At 40.7% G+C, this 23,971-nt stretch overlaps 2 protein-coding genes across 3 annotated transcripts; one reads left to right on the top strand and one right to left on the bottom strand.

Annotated features, from left to right (window-relative positions):
• Positions 1-7,912: 7,912 nt before the first annotated feature.
• Positions 7,913-11,481, bottom strand: CD3D (CD3 delta subunit of T-cell receptor complex). The gene is made up of 5 exons (XM_081282247.1): positions 11,300-11,481; positions 9,090-9,305; positions 8,550-8,681; positions 8,227-8,270; positions 7,913-8,053 (listed from the first exon to the last, which is right to left on the bottom strand). The coding sequence occupies exons 1-5, from the start codon at positions 11,352-11,354 to the stop codon at positions 7,988-7,990; spliced, it is 513 nt and encodes a 170-aa protein (XP_081138373.1). The 5' UTR covers positions 11,355-11,481; the 3' UTR covers positions 7,913-7,987.
• A 1,133-nt stretch (positions 11,482-12,614) lies between these two features.
• On the top strand, positions 12,615-21,027 carry CD3G (CD3 gamma subunit of T-cell receptor complex). Of its 2 annotated transcripts, none has more exons than XM_081262808.1 (7): positions 12,615-12,941; positions 16,335-16,358; positions 16,981-17,208; positions 18,019-18,150; positions 19,326-19,369; positions 20,223-20,303; positions 20,798-21,027. In XM_081262808.1, exons 1-6 carry the CDS (start codon positions 12,887-12,889, stop codon positions 20,286-20,288), a joined length of 549 nt encoding a protein of 182 aa, XP_081118934.1. In that variant the 5' UTR covers positions 12,615-12,886; the 3' UTR covers positions 20,289-20,303; positions 20,798-21,027. The 2 variants fall into 2 exon arrangements, with proteins under 2 accessions (XP_081118934.1, XP_081118933.1); XM_081262807.1 differs by having other exon boundaries at positions 20,223-20,331.
• Positions 21,028-23,971: the final 2,944 nt, after the last annotated feature.

The raw sequence follows: 23,971 nt of genomic DNA, 5'->3' as shown, positions 1-23,971 counted from the left end.
TTAAAAACTCAATTGAGAATACTACCAGCAGAGTAGAACACTGAGAAGATAGAACATCAGACAATGAAGACAAAGTATTTCAACTTGAAAAGAACATAGACAGCTCAGCAAGACAGTTAAGAAACCATGAGCGGAACATCCAAGAGATATGGGATAACATAAAGAGACCAAACTTAAGAGTCATTGGGATACAGGAAGGCATAGAGGTCCAAACCAAAGGAATAAACAATCTATTCAATGAAATAATACGAGAAAACTTCCCAGACTTGAAGAATGAGACAGAATCCCAAATCCTAGAAGCCTACAGGACGCCGAATGTGCAAAATCATAAGAGATCCACACCTAGACACATTATAATGAAGATGCCCAACATACAGAATAAGGAGAGAATTTTAAAAGCTACAAGAGAAAGGAAGCAGATTACATTTAGGGGTAAACCAATCAGGATAACAACTGATCTTTCAACACAGACTCTGAAAGCTAGAAGATCCTGGAATAACATATTTCAAACACTGAAAGAAAATGGGTTCCGGGGCTGGGGATGTGGCTCAAGCGGTAGCGCGCTCGCCTGGCATGCGTGCGGCCCGGGTTCGATCCTCAGCACCACATACAAAGATGTTGTGTCCGCCAAAATAAAAAATAATTAAAAAAAAAAAAAGAAAAAAAAAGAAAATGGGTTCCAACCAAGAATCGTGTATCCGGCGAAATTAAGCTTCAGGATGGAAGATGAAATTAAAACCTTCCACGATAAACAAAAGTTAAAAGAATTTGCAGCTAGAAAACCATCTCTTCAAAAAATCCTTGGCAAAACATTACAGGAAGAGGAAATGGAAAATAACAATGAAAACCAACAGTGGGAGGTAGGACAGTAAAGGGGGGAAAATAATCAAAGAAGAAAACAAATCAGGTTTAGTAACATTAATAAACAAATATGGCTGGAAGAACAAACCATATCTCAATAATAACCCTAAATGTTAATGGCTTAAACTCACCAATTAAGAGACACAGGCTAGTTGAATGGATCACAAAACAAGACCCAACAATATGCTGCCTACAGGAGACGCATTTGATAGGAAAAGATATACATAGACTGAAGGTGAAAGGTTGGGAAAAATCATATCACTCATATGGACTGCGGAAACAAGCAGGAGTGTCCATACTCATATCAAATAAAATAGATTTCAAGCCAAGGTTAATCAAAAGGGATAAAGAGGGACACTACATACTGCTCAAGGGAACCATACACCAACAAGACATAACAATCATAAATATATATGCCCCAAACAATGGAGCAGCTATGTTCATCAAGCAAACTCTTCTCAAGTTCAAGAGTCTAATAGACCACCATACAATAATCATGGGAGACTTCAACACACCTCTCTCACCACTGGACAGATCTTCCAAACAAAAGTTGAATAAGGAAACTATAGAACTCAATAACACAATTAACAACCTAGACTTAATTGACATATATAGAATATACCACCCAACATCAAGCAGTTACACTTTTTTCTCAGAAGCACATGGATCCTTCTCAAAAATAGATCATATATTATGTCACAGGGCAACTCTTAGACAATATAAAGGAGTAGAGATAATACCATGCATCTTATCTGATCATAATGGAATGAAACTGAAAATCAACGATAAAAGAAGGAAGGAAAAATCATGCATCACTTGGAGAATGAACAATAGGTTACTGAATGATCAATGGGTTTTAGAAGACATCAAGGAGGAAATTAAAAAATTCTTAGAGTTAAATGAAAACACAGACACAACATATCGGAATCTATGGGACACATTGAAAGCAGTTCTAAGAGGAAAATTCATTGCTTGGAGTTCATTCCTTAAAAAAAGAAAAAACCAACAAAAAAATTATCTCATACTTCATCTCAAAATCCTAGAAAAAGAAGAGCAAAACAACAGCAAAAGAAGTAGAAGGCAAGAAATAATTAAAATCAGAGCTGAAATTAATGAAATTGAAACAAAAGAAACAATTGAAAAAATTGACAAGACTAAAAGTTGGTTCTTTGAAAAAATAAATAAAATCGACAGACCCTTAGCTATGCTAACGAAGAGGAGAGAGAACTCAAATTACTAGCATATGGGATGAAAAAGGCAATATCACAACAGACACTTCAGAAATACAGAAGATAATCAGAAATTATTTTGAATCCTTATACTCCAATAAAATAGAAGATAGTGAAGGCATCGATAAATTTCTTAAGTCATATGATCTGCCCAGATTGAGTCAGGAGGATATAGACAACCTAAACAGACCAATAACAATTGAGGAAATAGAAGAAACCATCAAAAGACTACCAACTAAGAAAAGCCCAGGACCGGATGGATATACAGCAGAGTTTTACAAAACCTTTAAAGAAGAACTAATACCAATACTTTTCAAGCTATTTCAGGAAATAGAAAAAGAGGGAGAACTTCCAAATTCATTCTATGAGGCCAACATCACCCTGATGCCTAAACCAGACAAAGACACCTCAAAGAAAGAAAACTACAGACCAATATCTGTAATGAACCTAGATGCAAAAATTCTCAATAAAATTCTGGCGAATCGGATTCAAAAACATCAAAAAAATTGTACACCATGATCAAGTAGGATTCATCCCTGGGATGCAAGGCTGGTTCAATATATGGAAATCAATAAATGTTATTCACCACATCAATAGACTTAAAAATAAGAACCATATGATCATCTCGATAGATGCAGAAAAAGCATTCAACAAAGTACAGCATCCCTTTATGTTCAAAACTCTAGAAAAATTAGGGATAACAGGATCATACCTCAACATTGTAAAAGCAATCTATGCTAAGCCACAGGCTAGCATCATTCTGAATGGAGAAAAATTGAAGGCATTCCCTCTAAAATCTGGAACAAGACAGGGATGCCCTCTCTCACCACTTCTGTTCAACATAGTCCTCGAAACACTGGCCAGAGCAATTAGACAGAAGAAAGAAATTAAAGGCATAAAAATAGGAAAAGAAGAACTTAAATTATCACTATTTGCAGATGACATGATTCTATACCTAGCAGACCCAAAAGGGTCTACAAAGAAACTATTAGAGCTAATAAATGAATTCAGCAAAGTGGCAGGGTATAAAATCAACACGCATAAATCAAAGGCATTCCTGTATATCAGCGATAAATCCTCTGAAATGGAAATGAGGACAACTATTCCATTCACAATATCCTCAAAAAAAATAAAATACTTGGGAATCAACCTAACAAAAGAGGTGAAAGACTTATACAATGAAAACTACAGAACCCTAAAGAGAGATATAGAAGAAGATCTTAGAAGATGGAAAAATATACCCTCTTCATGGATAGGCAGAACTAACATCATCAAAATGGCGATATTACCAAAAGTTCTCTATAAGTTCAATGCAATGCCAATCAAAATCCCAACGGCATTTCTTGTAGAAATAGATAAAGCAATCATGAAATTCATATGGAAAAATAAAAGACCCAGAATAGCAAAAACAATGCTAAGCAGGAAGTGTGAATCAGGCAGTATAGCCATACCAGACTTCAAACTATACTACAGAGCAATAGTAACAAAAACAGCATGGTACTGGTACCAAAACAGGCGGGTGGACCAATGGTACAGAATAGAGGACACAGAAACCAATCCACAAAACTACAACTATCTTATATTTGATAAAGGGGCTAAAAGCATGCAATGGAGGAAGAATAGCATCTTCAATAAATGGTGCTGGGAAAACTGGAAATCCATTTGCATCAAAATGAAACTGAATCCCTTTCTCTCGCCATGCACAAAAGTTAACTCAAAATGGATCAAGGAGCTTGATATCAAGTCAGAGACACGGCGTCTGATAGAAGAAAAAGTTGGCTATGATCTACATACTGTGGGGTCGGGCTCCAAATTCCTCAATAGGACACCCATAGCACAAGAGTTAATAACTAGAATCAACAAATGGGACTTACTCAAACTAAAAAGTTTTTTCGCAGCAAAAGAAACAATAAGAGAGGTAAATAGGGAGCCTACATCCTGGGAACAAATCTTTACTCCTCACACTTCAGATAGAGCCCTAATATCCAGAATATACAAAGAACTCAAAAATTAGACAATAAGATAACAAATAACCCAATCAACAAATGGGCCAAGGACCTGAACAGACACTTCTCAGAGGAGGACATACAATCAATCAACAAGTACATGAAAAAATGCTCACCATCGCTAGCAGTCAGAGAAATGCAAATCAAAACCACCCTAAGATACCATCTCACTCCAGTTAAGATTGGCAGCCATTACGAAGTCAAACAACAACAAGTGCTGGCGAGGATGTGGGGAAAAGGGTATACTTGTTCATTGTTGGTGGGACTGCAAATTGGTGCAGCCAATTTGGAAAGCAGTATGGAGATTTCTTGGAAAGCTGGGAATGGAACCACCATTTGACCCAGCTATTCCCCTTCTCGGTCTATTCCCTAAAGACCTAATAAGAGCATGCTACAGGGACACTGCTACATCGATGTTCATAGCAGCACAATTCACGATAGCAAGATTGTGGAACCAACCTAAATGCCCTTCAATAGATGAATGGATAAAAAATATGTGGCATTTATACACAGTGGAGTATTCTCTGCATTAAAAAATGACAAAATCATAGAATTTGGAGGAAAATGGATGGCATTAGAGCAGATTATGCTAAGTGAAGCTAGCCAATCCCTAAAAAACAAATGCCAAATGTCTTCTTTGATATAAGGGGAGTAACTAAGGACAGAGTAGGGACGAAGAGCATGAGAAGAAGATTAACATTAAACAGGGATGAGAGGTGGGAGGGAAAGGGAGAGAGAAGGGAAATTGCATGGAAATGGAAGGTGATCCTCAGGGTTATACAATATTACATACAAGAGGAAGTGAGGGGTAAGGGAAGAATAATACAAGTGGAAGAAATGATTTACAGTAGAAGGGGTAGAGAGAGAAGAGGGGAGGGGAGGGGAGGGGAGGGGGGATAGTAGAGGATAGAAAAGGCAGCAAAATACAACAGACACTAGAATGGCAATGTGTAAATCAATGGAAGTGTAAATGATGTGATCCAGCAATCTGTATACGGGGTAAAAATGGGAGTTCATAACCCACTTGAATCAAACTGTGAAATATGATATATCAAGAACTATGTAATGTTTTGAACAACCAACAATAAAAAAAGGAAAAAAAAGAAAATTTATAAAAAAATAAAAAAATAAAATAAAATAAAATACCACATACAACAGCATTAAAAATATAAAATAGGAATAAATCTTGACAAAAAACATGAATATGGATTAGAAGACTCAATATTGTTAGGATGTTGACTTTCCCCAAATCAATCTGTAAATTCAATGCAATCCTGATCAAAATCCAGATAGGCATTTTTGTAGTAATTGAAAAGCCAATTCAAATGCAAGAGCTGAGAATCTAGAGCAGTCAAAACAACTTTCTTTAAAAAAGAATGTCCCGCTGGGCGGGGTGGTACACCCCTGTAATCCCAGCGGCTCAGGAGGCTGAGGCAGGAGGATCGTGAGTTCAAAGCCATCCTCACCAAAAGTGAGGTGCTAAGCAATTCAGTTAGACCCTGTCTCTAAATAAAATACAAAAAGAGCTGGGAATGTGACTAAGTGGTCGAGTACCCCTGAGTTCAGTCTTGGTACCAAAAAGAAAAAGAATAACCCCATCATTTATACAAAAAAAAAAGCATATATTTTGCATATTGACTAGCATCTGAGAGTTCATAGCAGCTTTATTTGCATAACCTAAACCAATAAACAACTAAAAAACCATCAATAGGTACAAAGATGAGCAAACTGTGGTATATCCATACAGTGAGTACCCTTGAACAATAAAAAGGAATGAACTATGCAACACAATGCATGGTTCTCTAAATAATTATGCTGAGTGTAAGAAGCCAGACAAAAAGGGTACATATACTATTTCAGTTATATAAAACTCTAGGAAAATGAAAACTATAGTGACTGAAAGCAGATCAGTGGTGCCTGGGGAAAGAGAAATGAGGACAAGGATCTCCTCAGGGTGCCGAATATTTTTCATTATCTTGATTGTTGCTATTTCGCAAGTACATACATATGTATGTACTTGAAAACTTGCAAAATTGATCAGTGGTAGAGCTCATTCTTACCATATATGAGCCCTGGGTTGAATACCCAGCACACACACAAAAAATGCATTTCATATTTGAAGTATGGACAATTTATTCTTTTTTATTCTTTAGTTGCCGATTACCTTTATTTTATTTATTTATATGTGGTGCTGAGAATCGAACCCAGTGCCTCACACATGCCAAGCAAGTGCAATACCACTGAGCCACAGCCACAGCCCCAAGGACAATTTATTCTTGTTCCTGTTGTTTAAAAGAAAGAGAGAGGGACACACACAAAAATAGAGAGAGGAGAGAGAGGAGAGAAAGAGAAAGCCCAGAAGGGACACAATTTTCCAAAAAGCTCAGATGGAGGGTAGTAAGTGTTTCTAAACCTCAGTTTCACATCAGAATCACTGTAGGTAGCTTTAAAACACCTGGGGCCCATGTGGCAGTGGGGGCAGGTATGGAGCAAGAATGGTTAATGGGTGCAGTTGGATAGGAGGAATCATTTCTAATGTCCTATAGCATAGTAGGATAACTAGAGTTGACAAATACTTAATTATATATTTTAAAATAGCTAATAGGATTTTGAAGATTCATAACACAAAGAAACGACAAATGTTTGAGGCAATAAGTAAACCAGTTACCCTCATCTGATCAGTACGCACTGTATACATGCATTGAAACATCGTGCAATATCCCCCAAATTTTAAAATTATTATGCAGCAATTAAAAATTTTTAGTACCTTTATTTTATGTATTTCTTTTTTTTTTATATGTATTTCTTTTTATGTGATGCTGAGGATGGAACCCAGTGCCTCACACATGCTAGGCAAGTGCTCTACCACTAAGCCACAACCCCAACTTAATTTTTTAAGTCCTAGGGCCCATCTGCAACCCAGATCTGTAAATTTAGAAGGTGGCATCCAGGCATCCATATTTTTTTAACTCCCTCAGAGATTCCAACATGTAACCAGTGTTGAGAACTGGTGGATGTGGGATATAAGCAAATTTGAGGAATGCAAGGTATAAGGAAGCATGCAGGGCATGAAAAGGATCCAAAGTGTAGGGGAAATACAGGCCAAGGAAGGGATGCCCACAGTAGAGGAGTTCAATGGGAAAGGAGGATCTAAGGAGAAGTATAGTGGTTGGAATTTAAAAACTAGGAAAAAAGCATGCCTGTGAATGAAGCATGTGTACATTGAAACTTTATTCTGTCTCCTATGAAATGAATGTCTGCAAGTAAAGACAGGTCTTGAGGAAGGAAAGATAGGTATGCTGGGAAAAGGGGGACTGAAGGAACCTAGGCTGAGACCTCCTCACAGTTCTGGCTACTATTCAACAGGGTCCTAACACCAAGGTCAGACCCTTAGTAGCACTGGGACTTTGTCACACACAACACTCTGTGAGTTTTGGAGGAAAATGAGTCCCTTGATGTCTCTTCCACCCCCACTTGTGACATCATGGAAACTTCTTTGTGACTGGCTCCCAAACACAGCAGCCAGCCCTCATCCGTGGTGAGGCAGCTAAAAGTGTGACAGGCTTGTGATAAGGGACTGGAGTCAACAAGTGGCAGAGGAGGATGGTAGGACAGACCCCTTCACCCTGGAAGCCCACTGGACTAGAAACAAGATGGGTTCCAGGGTGGGAGATGGCCCCTCACAGTGTCCATGAGTGACTGAGGAAGGGAAAAGATGAAGGAAGGCAGGGAGGGCCAAATCCCAGCCAAGTCAGGACAACTCCCATCCCCTGCCCCAGAGCCTTAAAAAGTGCAGGCACCTGCTGGGTTAAAGGGGACATCTTTATTGGCTGAGCAAAGAGAGAAGGCACAGTTGATAGTGATGCTTCTAGAAGCCACTGGGTCTCAGGGTCACTTGTTCGAAGCCCAGTTTCCTCCAAGACGGCTGTACTGACCATCATCATGATCTCGGAGAGGCTAAGAGGTGAAAAGGGAGACAGTGAGACAGGGTCAAAGCTCTTCTGCCCTCTCCAGACACCCTCAATGATGGCTTCTAGAATGCTCCACAAATGCACATGACACATAGTGTCAGCTTCTCCATTCCCACTCACTCCTCCTTCTGATCTTGTCTCCCTCCTCTCAGGGCTCACCTGATAGAGCTGCTCGTTCCTCAGTAGAGTTTGAGTGTCCATAGCTAGAAAAACAAGGGAAGGAGTATCATTAGGGGTGAGGGGGGAAGGGATAATGATACCCATGAAAGCTACAGAAGGGTCTGCAGCTGGTCATATCCTCCCACGCCCTCAAAAGTCTACATGAGCAATATGGGTGCACAAGTTTTTTCAATATCCAGTGGTAGAACATGGCAAGAATGACCCCCAGATGAGACCAAATCTACCATCAGCCCCATTCTTCAGAAGGAGCATGAGTTTGTTGATTCATATTCTCTGTTTCTCTACTTGCTGAGGGCCATTACCTCCAGAGAGCCTTCCAGTCTCATGGCCTGTAAAGCAGTAGACTCCCAAAGCAAGGAGCAGAGTGGCAATAATGTCAGCAACCATGATGCCAGCCAAGGTGCCTGGGTGCAGCTCCACACAGTTCTGGCACACTGGGGAAGAGGAGGAGTAGAGAGTTTCCAAGATCAGGGAACCATATCTGCCTCCTGTGGCAGCCCTAGGATCTCTCATACTAAGACCCAAACTTCATTAAGATCCTACTGATGGCCTTGCTATATCCATCTCTCCCCTATCCCAAGGAATTCCCGAAGAGACCCAAGAAGTAATCTCGGCTTGGTAGAACCTTAAACTAGGTAATGGGCTAAATCCCTCTGCCAACCAAGCCTGTGGTAACAAAGCCCCTACCACTCTGCCTTGCTGGGTCAAGCTCTCTCTCCCTCTCTGAAGACCTCCAGATTTGACTCATGACATTACAAGAGTAACCCCAGTTTATTTAGAGAACAGATTGTTTCATTTCAGAGGCCCGCCATTCCAATCCAATGGGTCCAGGAGGCACATACTTCGATAATATATTTGCACAGTGGACTTCTTCTTGTCAATCCCTTCACACTCATACGTTCCTCGTGGGTCCAGGATGCGTTTTCCCAAGTCCAGATTTTTATTGACTGCTAACTCTGTTCCCACTGTGCCTTCTAGCCATATGACACTGGAATTGCATTGCAAAAGCACCTTGTCCTCAATTTCCAACACAGAGGGGCTCACACTCGAGGGGCTCACTAAGGGAAAGAAAAATACCATAATCAGAGAGAGCTGTTTGGTCTACACAAGACCCCTATTCTGCTGAGGATCACTTTGGGAGTACAGGATAGTCATGGTTTCTAATGAGAGAGGCAGAAGTGATAAGAGAAAGAGTTCAGGAAGTGAACTGCAGATCAGGAAGGTTATGAAGCCGTAGTAGAAGTAGAGAGCAGGCCCTGAGGGACTTGGGGCAAAAGAAGAAGCCGTGAAGCTGGGTTGATCCAAGAACCTTCCTGAAAATGCATTCAGACCACTGATTAGAAGAAGGAGGGGAGAATAGACTGCTGCAGTTCCCAGGAAACTTGGAAAGGCTCAAGAATGTTCCCAGGTTGGAGAGATCTGCAATTATTCTACTAGAAGCCTTCTAATTCTACTCCCCAATCAACTATAACACTACCACTTCAACGACTCATCCTCTTTCCTCCCCCTTGTCTCTTCCCCAATATCCACCAGAGGAATGGGGCACTCACTCCTCAAGCCTTCCCCAGGCTTTAGATGATGGCTGGAGTGGGGAGTTGCTGCTATAAACTACCAGCCCAACGATCCAGATTTACGAGAGCAAATCCCATGTAAAGATTTTCAGTTGTTTCACACTTGCTTATGAGAAGAAGGACAGAAAAAAATATTTATCAAATTTATTATTGAGGCTTCACACACAAATCTTGTGGGGAGTTTAAGGCCAGAGGTGAGTCCAGATTCTTTCTAGAGCCACTGAATTTCTTTGACAGCCTGAGAGCATCTCCACGAGGGCACTGGAATCTATAATACTCATCCCAGGGAAAAGTGAAACTTATGTTCTCCCTGAGCTTCATATTCAGGGATTTGGATATAAAAACATTCTTAGAAAACAGTTATTTCTCCTGCATCTGAAGCAAGTCAGGAGCATATGTGTGCACACTCAGGGAGACATATGTATATCAAGTACTTTACTTCCTAGAGCCATGTCTTTGGAATTGTTTCTAGCAGAATTGCTGGGTGTTCCAGGGTTGCTGTGAATTAGGATGACTATTTAACCCAGTTTTCCTGAGAGTAAGAGGATTCTGGGACATGGAATTTTCAGAGTTCTCTTGTTTTGTTTTCTTTTGTTTTGTGGTACTGGAGATTAAACCCAGGGCCTCACACATGCTAGTCTAGTGCTCTGTCACTAAGCTACATCCCCAGCTCCATTTCAGTTTACTTTTTTTCTTTTTCTTTTCTTTTTTTGAGACAGTGTCTCAGTATGTTGCCAAGGCTGGTTTTGAAATTCTCCTACTTCAAGGAATTCTCCTACTTCACCTTCCTAAGCAGCTGTGATTCTGTTTTAAAACCAACCTAAGACAAGGGGTGCAGTGAAGCACAGCAGTAATCCCAGCTGCTAGGAGACTGAGACAGAAGGACAGCAAGTTCAAGGTCAACCTCTACAATTTAACAGGATCCTCTCTTAAGATAAATAAAAATAAAAATTAAAAAAAAAAGGCTGTGGGTGTAGCTCTGTTAGATCACCTCTGGGTTCAATCCCCCGAACCACAACAAACAGGGATGTATTGGTCTACTATTGACCATGTAATGATCTCCACACACCAATCTGCCCTTCTACTTTCTCGACCTAAAATTAACTTTTCTCTTAAAGCATTCCCCTGAGTCCTGGAACATGACTCCAGATGGTCACATAATGATGGACAAATGAATAAAAGCCCTGAAAATACTGGAAGGAGTGCACATAGTTCCACTAAGGCACACACATACTGATCAATTTCCTATAGATCTCTGGCCTAAGCTCTTTAAAGAGAGACATTCAGGGCCAACATGTGCCCTGGCTAGAATAAGTTGAAGCTAAGAACCTCTTTTCTACCTCTCAACCTTGCCCTCCTGACACCTAGGGTGTTGTTCTCAATGGAACAACATTGAGAAACACTTTCCAGTGGACCTCTCTCCCAGTAGTAATGTCCTTTGCAGGGACCTTCCGCCACCTGCTTGGAGAAGCCTTACTTACCTTGATGGAGAATGGCAGACAGTATCAGATGGGACAGAAACCTGCTGAGTTCCATTTTTTGGTAGAATTCACCCAGCAGATAGAGCCAGGTCAAGGAACTACCAGCCAGAGTGAAAGATACCTTCCCCCAAATGATTCATGGGTATGTGGAAAAAGTAAAGAGTGGGGGAGGAGCTGTAAGATGTCTGCCTCTCTGCCCTGTGCCTTTGATGAAAGGAGTAGGTCAGGGGTGGGGTAGGAAGGAAGCAGTTGCAAATTGTTCTTTCTCTGAGCAGGGAGCTTGGGGTTGGGACGGAAGTCAAAGTAGAGAATATGGAGAAGGTTGCCTGGACTTCTAGGAGGTGAATGGAGATTTAGGACAGCCTTTCCTGAGTCATTGGTGAAAAATGAGAACTTCACAGTCCCTGTTGACAACCTAACTACATTTACTTACTAGTTAAAAACTGCCACCTCTCACAGCCCCTTGAGAGAAGGTATGACCTCCATTGCACAATCCTATCAGCTAGGTTCCTCCCATTTCTGGTATTTCTCAGGACCCTTCCCTGGGCAGACTGGGACACCAGATAGAACAGCTTCTAGCCACTGGGAAATTGGACTTCAGAGCATCGCCAGCCAGAGACTTGAATCCCAGCTCCACTACGAGAGCCAGGCATGGAATTCTCCAGAGCCTCATTCTCAGTATCATTATAAGGATTTGAAAAACAGGTGTTTGTATAGTGTCTGCCACATCAGATGTGCTCCATAAGAGGAAGTCATTAATAACAATATAATCAACTCCCTGGCAAAATTAAGCCTTCCCAGGAGACAATGTACTTTTTCCCCTGGTGACCTGTAGGGATCTGAAACTCCATACTTCTACAATAGGACTGAGCCATGTCTGTCCTGCTCACTGCTGGGATTTTGTGACAGGCACATAACAGAGCTCTGTGAATTTCTGTTGGTCACTGATTGACTGGATGAGGGAGACAGGGACCTCAGATTCTGGAAACTCAATCTAGGCCTTACCCCTGGAAATGTGCTGGCAGTCCTGTTGAAATTCTCCCATCTACTCTCTTCCAGGCAGACACCACTTTGATGATCTCAAAAAAATAGCGACAAAAATTCCTGAATGAAGGCCTAGTCAGAGGTGCTTTTGCACATGGAGTTCCAGCTCCAAGCACCTGAGAATCCTGCCTAAAGTCATTAGTTATAGCATCAAGTGAAAACTGGCTGCAATCCTAGCAACAACAGGAAACAGGATGTTTATCTCTCTCATGAAGAAAAGAGGTCAGGATCATACCCGTAACCTAGCATCCAAAGGGGTTCTCAGAGCAAGCCAAGTCTCTGAGTGGAAATTCAGTTCTCTCTCCATCTCCCTCCTTACCACCTCCTCTGTACTCCTTAACAGAAAAACAAGAGGCATCTATCTGCACCTGCAGCCCCGAGAAAGCCCCTGCTGCCCACACTTGAAGCAGAGGGTGGAGGCTGCTGGGTTCTTGCCTTTGTGCAGGGGCCCTAGGTGCTGGGCGGAGCCAAACCAGTTGCTGCTCAGGCTGGCTGGCTGCTAAGGCTTGCTCCACACTTCTGCCAAGAAGAGTAAAAACTGACATGGAGCAGGGGAAGGGTCTGACTCGCTTCATCCTGGCTATCATTCTTCTTCAAGGTAAGAGCTGCTAGGGGGTCTGGCAACCTGGGGAAGGGCTCACTGGTAGAGGCCATCACCAGAAAGACAGGGCTGCTGGAATCCTAACCTTGAACCTACCTCAGCAGTCACCCTGGAATTCAAAGAAGGAAAGGCAAAAATGAAACTTCTTACTGTTCTCAACTAGAGAGAAGTAATGTCTCAAAGGGGTTCTTATCTCTGAGAAATCAAAATAGAGGGCTTAACTGAGAAGACCCTGCTGCCACCATCTTATGCTTGAATGTAGCCCAAAAAGGGCACAAGCAAGAAAACTGAAAGGGAAAGGTACGTGTTCTCTGATTCAGAGACGGGCTTAGCAGTAAACCTGTGAAGCATTCACTCACTCACTCACTTGGTCAGTTGGCCAACTGGTCCACAAGAATGGGTAAGATCCAAATGGGCAGATAGTGCAGAAGGATAAAAAGATAAATAAAAAGTTTCTGCTCTAAAGAGCTTATGGTGTAATTAGAGAGTTAAATTTCAATGTTGCCATACTGAGCATAAGGTGCAATCAGGGTTGCCTTAATGAATGTCCAGTTTAAAATATCCAATGGTCATCTGGAGTCTGAACACATGGAGGGAAGCCAAAACCACTCTAGTTATTGATATTGCACAAGTACCATGTGATATGTCAGGATGGAACTGTAAGACACCAACTTTTATGGGATAATTAGAGGGGAGAAAAAAAAACTCAAGAAAGCAATGAAAGAATGGTCAAGGACCTGAAGTAATCAGAAGAGTACAAAGCATGGAATAGACAGCTTCTAGAGGAGAGAATTACCAAGAGTATGAAATGTTAGCAAGAGTCCAACCACATAAGAACATATTTAAAATTTAGGTTTGTGGGATCTGGCAAAATAAAAGTCATGAGTAATTAAATAAGAACAGTTTTGGTGGAATAGTGTGAGTGAAAACCTAATGGATGAAGGCAGGTGATAAAGGGCAGTGAGTATGGGCTACTCTTGAAAGAAACTGAATGAAAGGCAGGAGAGATGGAGCAGGAGGCAGAGGTAAAAGTACAGTCTAAGACGAAATATTTTTGAGGGTAAGAGAAACTTGAGCACATTTGTTAATGTCGGAAGTACAGAGCTAGGAAGGGAGTCAAGGGCACAGAAGGTAAGGCAATGTTACCTGCTGGGACTAGCAGAAAGGAAATACAGATGGCTTGGCCATTGGGAGACTTGTAAAGAGAAAGAAGCTGGAGAAAAGGCTAACAGGACCTGTGTTCTCAAAAAAACTAAGTGGAAGGCAATATCACCCTCTGAAACTGAGCTGATGATAGCCAAGTGGGAAACTTAAGAAGACAGGGAGAGTGTGGGATTATTTCTGAGAGAAAAGGGATAAAGAGCGAGGTAACACAGGTTAGAGGGCAGCCCTGGAGCTGGAGGGAGCTAGCTGCATATAGTGAAAAGAGCTTTGGATCAAGCAATAGAAATGGGTCCAGCTCAGACACCAATGAGCTGTGTGTGCACTCTGGAACAAGGCCTCCAACTCTCTGGGCTCAGTTCTCTTAACAATCAATCCAGAACTTTTGCTATGGGAGCTCTCAAGTTCTGAAAGGAAGCAACACTCAGATGTAACAAACATCAGCAATAGTTCCATTTCCTTCCTTTGGAATCTGAGTTTGAAGCAAGGAACTCTTTGGTGATCAATTCTTGGGGAGAAGGGCTGCTAAGAAATCTATTTAACTGTTATGCCTTTCTTCTGCATTTACTCCTTTAAATGCATTCAGGCATTTGTCCAACAATACGAAGCTCCTACCATGTGTAGGCATTGTGTTGGGGACTATTCATAAGCAGTTCAGCCCTGCACAAAATTCTAAGACAGTTGACTCCTTCCAGCAATTTCTATCATACTTTGACTCCTGACCAGCTTTCTTCATCATACATTGTAACTCTAGCCACACTGCTTCTCTTGTCCTTTACCCAATCTATATCTTCACTCACCTGTTTTTTTTCTACCCAAAATGTCTTTCTCTGTCTAATGAATTCTTACAGTTTCACTCTTCAGGGTTCAGCCAAATTTCTCACAACAGCTTCTATTTCTTTTCAAATGCATTCATATTAGTACTAAAAGATAAGTTACGAGTTCTATTACATTAATTACATATGCTTATTTTTTCCACTTCATCTTAAATTCTTTAGAAGAGCAACTGGTTCTTGACATCACCACCCTTTTACTTCACAATACTTAATCATGTTAGGTCATCATAATGCTCGGTAAATGTTTGAATTAAATCAAATTGAATTAATTCCAGAGCTATTTCTCTGTACTACTCTACCATGCAACCTGTTACGGAGAGAGATTTGAGGGCTAATTGAATAGCTTACTTTCCTGGGACTCACTTTTCAGGGTTTCTAAAATAAACTCACTTTTTAGGGTTTCTATAAGAAAAAGATTGCCAAGATTTTAGAAATAAGTCAACTTCAAAGGCTTTGGCCACACTTACCCCTTGATAGGGTTTTAGTTGCTAACAGAACAGAACATTCTGGGCTGCATAGTCAATACCTTTACATATACTGCAATACAATTTGGATGCTAACCCCCCAGAGTTAATGGCAGATCTCACAAGAGCACAGCCGCCAACAAAATTGCCCTCACTGCAAAGGTATTCCCACAAATGCAGGAGTCCCCAGACCTCACTAACTGACAAACTAGCTGTATATCCAGAGAGTTCCCATGACTCCTCATGTTTGAACATGTACTAGAATGACTCACAGAACTCAGGAAAGTATTTTACTTACTGTTATAGCAAATATATATATATATATATATATATATATATATATATATATATATATATATATTTGAAAGAAACAGAGAGGGCAAGGCCTTGGGGAGTTCTGAACACAAAGTGTCTATGGCCTCTCCCTGGGGAATCAGAACCCATCACCTTCCCAGCAACCATGAAGCTCCATTGAGTTATTATGGAGGTGCCACCACAGTGTTACAATTGATTGAATCATTGGCCAGTTAACTGAATTCCATCTCAGCCACTCCCCTCCCAGGATTGGCAGCAGTGACTTCAAAGCCCCATATGGTTGGTCTTGACCAGGCCCATCCTGAGTCATTGCCTTAGCATGAGCTCAAGTACAGCCCAAGTGGGTACCAAGAATAGCAGATGCACTGCATCACTCATGAATTCCAAGGGCTAGAAACTCCCATCCAGGAAGCTGGAACAAAAACCAAACAAATTCTTCATTATAATGTTGACTTCAATTCAGTAATTTAGGCTACATCCAGGAATGTGGGAACAGATTCTGTCATTCCCATGGGTTAGAATCCCTCTTGATCTTGACCTCAAATGACCATGAGAATACTTCAGGGCGTCACAATAACTCCATGCCCACCTGATCCTCTCTCTGTTGTCTACAGGTGCTGTGGCCCAGTCAAAGAAAGGTAGGAAAAAAAGATTTCTTTCTGTCCCCAATCTCTGAGGAAATTCATAGAAATGTGACTTGCTACAGAAGTAGTGCACACCTCTAAACTCAACTCCTTGGAGTATTACAAGTTCCAGACCAGCTTCAGCAACTTAGCAAGACCCTTAGCAATTAGTGAGACCCTGTCTCAAAATAAAAAATAAAAAGGGATGTGGCTCAGTGGTAAAGCACACCTGGATTTAATGCCCAATACTGAAAATAAAAAGTCCCTCAGAAGGAAACAGTTTTAGAAAGGATGAGGTGAAGGGTGATAGATAGCTGCTATCTCCATTATCAACAAAATCAGCCCTGCTGCAACCTGTTCTGGGCAGCTTTCCTATAGATAAGCAATGTCTGGTCCTTGCAGGAGAAAGAGGAACCTGGTAAATAGACAGGTCACATGTAACTGTGACCTGTGAGCCATTAGCATTGGCATCACCTAGGAGTATGTTTATAATGCAGAATCTCTCCTCACTAGGACTACACATTGAAGTTTGAGGCACAACTTTATTACTACACTAAAGGTCTTCTCCTGGTACCGTGAGGTAGAGAGAATTTCAGAGGCAAGACCCTTAACAGAATATTGGGCTTTTCCTTTTCAGAAAAACATCTGATAAAAGTGAATGAAGATCGAGAAGATGGTTCAGTACTTCTGACTTGTGACTTGACCGACAAATACATACAATGGTTTAAAGATTCTCCAAATACACTTGTCCAAAATACAAGTGAAAAAACATTCAATATAGGAAGTAATGCCAAAGACCCTCAAGGGATATATTGGTGTGGAGGATCAGAGTACATTTCAAGGCCATTCCAAGTTTATTATAGAAGTATGTAATCCCCTTTGGTTTGTTTGTTGTGAAATTAAGTGGTGCTTACTCTTCTGGTGAGATTACTGTCTAGGATGAAGGTAGAAATAGATACTGAACAGTGACTACAATAATAGCCATTTCTCTTCATCTCAGTTTGCTTCTTTTTTTTTTTTTTTTTTTTTTTTTTTTTTTTGCTGGGAGGTAGGTACTGGGGATTGAACTCAGGGGCACTCCACCACTGAGCCATATCCCCAGCCCTATTTTGTATTTCATTTAGAGACAGGGTCTCTCTGAGTTACTTTTAGCACCTCGCTTTTTGAGGGGCTGGCTTTGAACTTGCAATCCTGCTGTCTCAGCCTCCCAAGCCGCTGGGATTACAGGCGCTGCTTTTTTAACAAGACAGTTTTCTCATCTTTTTGAAAAAGCATAATTAGTCCTGTAAACACTGGCTTACTTTTGGTTGGGCCCCATGAATTGGAGAAGTTTAGCAACACTGGTAAACTGAGTTGGGTGGGGGAGTGGGAATGTAAGGAAGATTACAAGGTGAGCAGCAGTGAAGAGAGGGATACAGGGGTGGGGAGAACAGGACCTGGGTTTTCTTCTATTCCACATAGTTCCTGGGCTTCCCTAGGACTTCTCAGTGAGGAACATTGAGAAGCACTGAGTTCTTGGTCCAAGGATCTTCCCTAACCATACCTCTAACAGAGGGAGAAGCCTGCCACCCCAGACAGAAGCGTTGTTGCTGGTAGGCAGGAGAAAAAGATCCAGGAAGAACAACACTCACACCCTATGGGAGGCTCATGCCTCACTGTGCCTGGTTTCCCCCAGTGTGTCAGAACTGCATTGAGCTAAATGCAGCCACCGTATCTGGCTTCATCTTCGCTGAAATCATCAGCATTTTCTTCCTTGCTGTTGGAGTCTACTTTATTGCTGGACAGGACGGAGTTCGCCAGTCAAGAGGTAAAAGAGGGCTGAGGGTATGGCCTAGTGGTAGAGCACCTGGCTAGCATGCATAAGTCCCTGGATTAGATCCCCTGCACCACAAAAACAAAATGAGGAGGTAAAAAAATGTTCTTACCTGAGATGTGGAACCACCCAAGACCTTACCTTTCCTTCCTACCAAAATAGACCCAATAACAGAGACCATGCTGGCACATGTTGCTAATGTGCAGACTTGGGTGAGGCAGGAAAGAGACATTTGGTGTTACCCCAGTATATTTACCTGTTCTAAGACCCAGCCTCCTCTGATTTGTTCTCTGTGTTTTTTGAAAACTCTTTACTGAAGTAAAACTTATATATAGAAAAGTGAATCACAAGCTTACAGCTGAAAACATTCAACAAAACAAACATCCATGCATCCAGCACCCAGTTTAAGAAAGAAAGTATTGGCCTGGGGTTGTGGCTCAGTGGTAGAGTGCTTGCCTAGCATGTGTGAGACACTGGGTTTGATTCTCAGTACCACATACCAATAAATGAGTAAAATAAAGGTCCATCAACAACTAAAATTTTAAAAAAATATATAAAGAAACAAAGAAAATATCACCAACCTCATAGAAGCTCCTCTTAGGATCATTTTCAACCACTACCCATCCCACTACCCCACTACTATCCTGACTTCTAACAACAGAGATCAATGTATCCTATTTAATTGTGGTTGTTCTTTAGGCAAATGAACTCATGCAATAAGAATTCTTGTGCATGGCTTCTCTCACTCAAAAATACACTTATGAGATTTATCCATGTTCTTGTATATTGTTGATTCTTATACTATTTAGTATTCCATTGAGTGAATATGGTCTTTTTTTGTTGTTGTTGTTGTTCAGGGGCACTTAACCATGGAGCCACATCCCAGCCCTTTTTTATATTTAGAGACAGAGTCTCCCTGAGTTACTAAGGGCCTTGCTAAGTTGCTAAGGCTGACTTTGAACTCATGATCTTCCTGCCTGTCTCCTAAGCCACTGGGATTTTAGGCATGCACTGCCATGCCCAAATGGACCATATTTTTAATACTAAACACAAATATGCCTTTTATTTTTATCCTTCCAAGAAATAAAAAAATATGAGATTGAAAATTTTATCAAAATACCAATGTCAATTTATCATTCTTATGTATGTATATTTTATTTTTTGTGCAGCTTCAGACAAGCAGACTCTGTTGCCCAATGACCAGCTTTACCAGGTAAGGGATAAGGAATGAAAGACACAATGCCATCATTAGTTGGGAGGAAACTTGGGGAGAGAAGCAAATCATTTAGAAACTACTATACCGAGAATGAACCACTTACAGCATACCAAATGATAAGATGATTGTCCTTTTGAGCAGAATGGGAAAAATAAAGAGAAGGACTGAAAGAGACTGAGGAAAAGTTGAAGAATATACTTAGAGGGACACATAAAGAAGCTATACACAGAGCCTCCCTCTCCTCATCTTCTTTTGGCCCCTAGGAACATAAAGCACCCTCTCCATATCCTTGCACATAAAAAGCATTCAGTTAACCAGGCATGGTGACACCCACCTGTAATCCCAGAGACCTGGGAGGCTGAGGATCCCAGTTTGAGGCCAGCCTCAGCAATTTAGCAAAACTATATTTCAAAATAAAAAAACAAAAAGGGATGGGATGTAGCTCAGAGGTAGAGCACCACTGGATTCAAACCAGAAAGAAGGAAAGGAAGGAAGGAAGGGAAAGAAAGAAAGGAAGAAAACAGACAAGCCAGGCACAATGGCACACACCTGTAATCCCAGCAGCTCAGGAGACTGAGGCAAAAGGATTTCAAGTTCAAAGCCAGCCTCAGCAACTTAGAAAGACATGAAGCAACTTAAAGGCTGTCTTTAAAAAAATTTAAAATTAAAAATGCTGGAGATGTGGCTTAGTGGTTGAGCACCCCTGGATTAAATCCCCATACCAAAAGAAGAGGAGGAGGAGGAGAAGGAGGAGGAGAGAAGAAGAAGGAAAAATAATTCAATCAGTATGCACCATATTAATTAAGAGTGGGTAGGAAAGATGGGTTTACTACTTTGCTGTCCTCTTCAGCCTCTCAAGGATCGGGAAGATGACCAGTACAGCCGTCTTCAAGGAAACCACCAAAGGAAGAAGTGACCTCAGGACTCAAGAGTAGGTGGTTCTTCAACACCAGTTCAGAGTAAGTGCCTTTACATCTCCTCTCCCCCAACTGCTGCCAAGTATGACTCTCTTCCCCAAGCAGCTACAAAGATGTGTGTGTGTGTGTGTGTGTGTGTGTGTGTGTGTGTGTGTGTGAGAGAGAGAGAGAGAGAGAGAGAGAGAGAGAGAGAGAGAGAGAGATGCATGAGAAGCAGTTGACTGTGGAGTCCCTTATCTACAAATACTGGGACCAGTACTGGTTACCTTGACCTAAGAAAATATGAATGCTGTGTGTAGCTAAATCCTCTTAGAGCAGGGCCTCAAGCCACAGAGATGCTAAATATTAACCTTATTAGTGTCTCTCCACATCCTATTAGCATTTTGGGCTAGTTGATTCTTTGGGTTGTCCTGTGCAGATGCCAGTAGTAGACCCATTATTATTTGGGGCTTACTGAAAGCGTTATTCGATTTTCCAACTAATTGCAATTTTTCTTTTTTTAATCCAGGTGTTCTCCCTTCTACTGAGTTCTCAGAATCAAAGCAATACATTTTGGAGAGCTCTCAGCAGAGAGATTTTGAGCCCTAATTCTAAACTCCAGGATTGTAGAGATGACAAACCAAGAGGAGGGGCCACCAGAGCAAATTTGGGTTTTTCTCAAAATAAAAGTCAAGGCTGGAGATATGGTTCAATAATAGAGCACTTGTTTATCTGTCTAGCATGTATGAACTCTGTGAGGCCCTGGGTTCAAACGCGGGGGGGGGGGGGGGGGGGGTAAAAATAAGTACAATGTGGTGTTTCAAGAGTGCCACCTATTGGTAAAAATGTAAATTTAAAGTAAAAAATAACCCCTCTATTAGAACAGATTTTTTTTTTTAAGTTTTAATTTTTACTGTTTTTATATAGGTCATAGTTCATGTGGCTCAAACATGCAGTGTTCACTTGCATTCCTATCTACCAGTTGCCTTCTCCATAGGTAAACCAGTTTCTTATATAGCTTCCCAAAGGGGTGTGTGTGTGTGCGTGTGTGTGTGTGTGTGTGTGTGTGTGTATCTTCTGGGCATTAAAGAGAAAATTCTCAAATACACATTTTTTCCCTTCCCCTATTTTTCACATAGATGATACCATACTAGATATATTTCATTTCCCCTAATAAAACCTGAAGATTGTATATTCCAAATAAAAATAACTATAAAATGCAGACACATTGTATAGATTGATTTTAGTCATTTATTGATGGACATTTAAGTTGGTTCTAATCTTTCTCTTAAAACAGTGCTACAATGGCTAACATATTACTGTCATTTTAAAATAATTGCATTGAATTGAAATTTGTGTGCCACAAAATTCACCTATTTTTAAGTGATTCACCTGTTCTCAGAATTTTTAGCAAATTTACCCTTCACCATTACCATAATTCAGTCTTAGAACATTTCCTTATAACATCATTCTCTTAAGATGTGCTGTTTTGCCATCTTTCTGTTCTCACCCTCAGCCCCAGGTAACCACAAATCTTTTCTGATTTTTGTTTTGTTTTGTCTTGTTTTTTGTTTCTTTGTTACCAGGTACTGAACCCAGGGGCACTTAATCACTGAACACCCCAAGCCATTTTTGTTTATTATTTTGAGACAAGATCTCAATAAGTTGCTTAGGCCTCACTTAAATTGCTGAGGCTGGCCTCAAACTTGCCATCCTCTTTTCTCAGCCTCCTGAGTTGCTGGGATTGCAGTGTGCACCACCACACCCAGCTTTTCTGTCTCTTAGGCTTGCTTTTTCTGAACATTTCATATAAATGGAATCAGACAGCATGAATCTTTATATCCTTTAGTATGTTTTCAGGGTTCATCCATGTTTCAGAATTTTGTTTCATTGTTGCTGAAATTCATTTTATGGATACTCCACATTTTGTTTATCCATTCACCAATAAATGGACATTTGGGTTGTTTCCATTTTTGCCTACTATAAATAATGCTAATATGAACATTCTCAAGCAATTCTTTTTTTTTAAATATAATTTTTTAAATTTATTTTTTAGTTTTCGGCGGACACAACATCTTTATTTGTATGTGGTGCTGAGGATCGAACCCAGAGCCGCTCACATGCCAGGCGAGCACGCTATTGCTTGAGCCACATCCCCAGCCCTCAAGCAATTCTTTATGTAAATATGTTTTCAATTTTCTGGGTTAGATAACTAGAAGTGAAGAATTTCTAGATTACATGTCAAATTCATGATTAACATTTTAAGAAACTGCCAATTTTTTTCCCAAACTGGCCAAACTATCTTACATTCCCATCAACAATGTATGAGGGCCACTGTTTTTCTGTATCCTCACCAATATTTATCACTGTCCATTTTTAAAAATATTTTTAATTGTCAATGGATCTTTATTTATTTATATGTGGTACTCAGAATTGAACCCTCTGCCTCACACATGCTAGGCAAGTGCTCTACCACTGAGCCATGACCCCAGCCCATATCACTGTGCATTTTAAAACAGTTATTTTAGTGGATATAAAATAATATCATAGCCTTTGGGGGTAGGTACCAGGGATTGAACTCAGGGGTAGTAAACCACTGAGCCACATCCCCAGCCGTATTTTGTATTTTATTTAGAGACAGGGTCTCCCTGAGTTGCTTAGCAGCTCACTTTTGCTGAGGCTGGCTTTGAACTCGCCATCCTCCTGCCTCAGCCTCCTGAGCCGCTGGAATTACAGGCATGCACCACCACACCCAGCAATAACATAGTCTTAATATGCATTTCCTTAATGGCTAATGAACATCTATTCATGAATTTATTAGCTGTTCATATGTCTTTAGTGAAATGTCTATTCAGATCTTTTGCCCATTTTTAATTGGTTTGTTTATCTTCTTACCATTCAGTTGAAAAAGTTCTTTACATATTTTTTAATACAAATTCTTTATCAAATACATAATTTGGAAATATTTTCTGCAGTTTTTTCCACTTTTTTTTTTTTTTTTGGTACTGGAAATTGAACCCAGGGACTCTACCACTGAGCTACATCCCCAGCACTTTTTAAAAATTTTTGAGATGGAGTCTGTCAAAATTGCCCAGGAAATTTTACAATCTTCCTTTTCAGTCTTCCAAGTATCTGGGACTACAGGAGTGTACCACCAAATCCAGCACTTTTCACTTACCTCCATGGTATCAAATTCAAGGCCTCACACATATTGGTACAAGCCAACACTCTGAATTATACCCCTCAGCCTTCCCCATCCCCCTTTTTAAAGGGTCTAAATTTCGTAGACCGACCTTGAACTTGCAATCTTCCTGCTTCAAAGACCCAAGAAACTGAGATTACTGGCATGTGTCACTGCACCTAGCTGTGTTGCATTTCCCTGCTCCCTGCCCCCCAGGTACTGAGGATTGAATCCAGGACCTTGTGCCGGCTGGGCAAGCACTCTACCACTGAGCTAGACCCCAGCTCTAATGATTATATTTGTGATGTCATCTCTAAGAAGTTTTTGCCAAATCCATGATCACTAAGATTTTTCTCCTGCCTTATTTTTATAATTTTTAGTGTTTTATTGTTTTAGCTCTAATGATAAATGTCATTTTGAACAAGCTTAAAGATTATTTATAACAAGAACAAATAAATGAAATTGTTGAACCATCATGCATTTGCATTGTAGTTTTATTAAATGTTGACAAAGTATACTTCA

This window comes from Spermophilus citellus (genome assembly GCF_964194105.1).
Source record: "Spermophilus citellus genome assembly, chromosome: 2".
Lineage (NCBI taxonomy): Eukaryota > Metazoa > Chordata > Mammalia > Rodentia > Sciuridae > Spermophilus > Spermophilus citellus.
This window is presented reverse-complemented; position numbering and strand designations above follow the sequence as displayed.

Coding starts and splice junctions, on each gene's coding strand:
- CD3D (XM_081282247.1), bottom strand. CDS start 11,354: ATGGAACTCAGCAGGTTTCTGTCCCATCTGATACTGTCTGCCATTCTC. Junction 9,306..11,299: donor GTCTGCCATTCTCCATCAAG/GTAAGTAAGGCT, acceptor TCTTTCCCTTAG/TGAGCCCCTCGAGTGTGAGC. Junction 8,271..8,549: donor GACTGGAAGGCTCTCTGGAG/GTAATGGCCCTC, acceptor TTGTTTTTCTAG/CTATGGACACTCAAACTCTA.
- CD3G (XM_081262808.1), top strand. CDS start 12,887: ATGGAGCAGGGGAAGGGTCTGACTCGCTTCATCCTGGCTATCATTCTT. Junction 16,359..16,980: donor TGTGGCCCAGTCAAAGAAAG/GTAGGAAAAAAA, acceptor TTTCCTTTTCAG/AAAAACATCTGATAAAAGTG. Junction 17,209..18,018: donor ATTCCAAGTTTATTATAGAA/GTATGTAATCCC, acceptor GGTTTCCCCCAG/TGTGTCAGAACTGCATTGAG.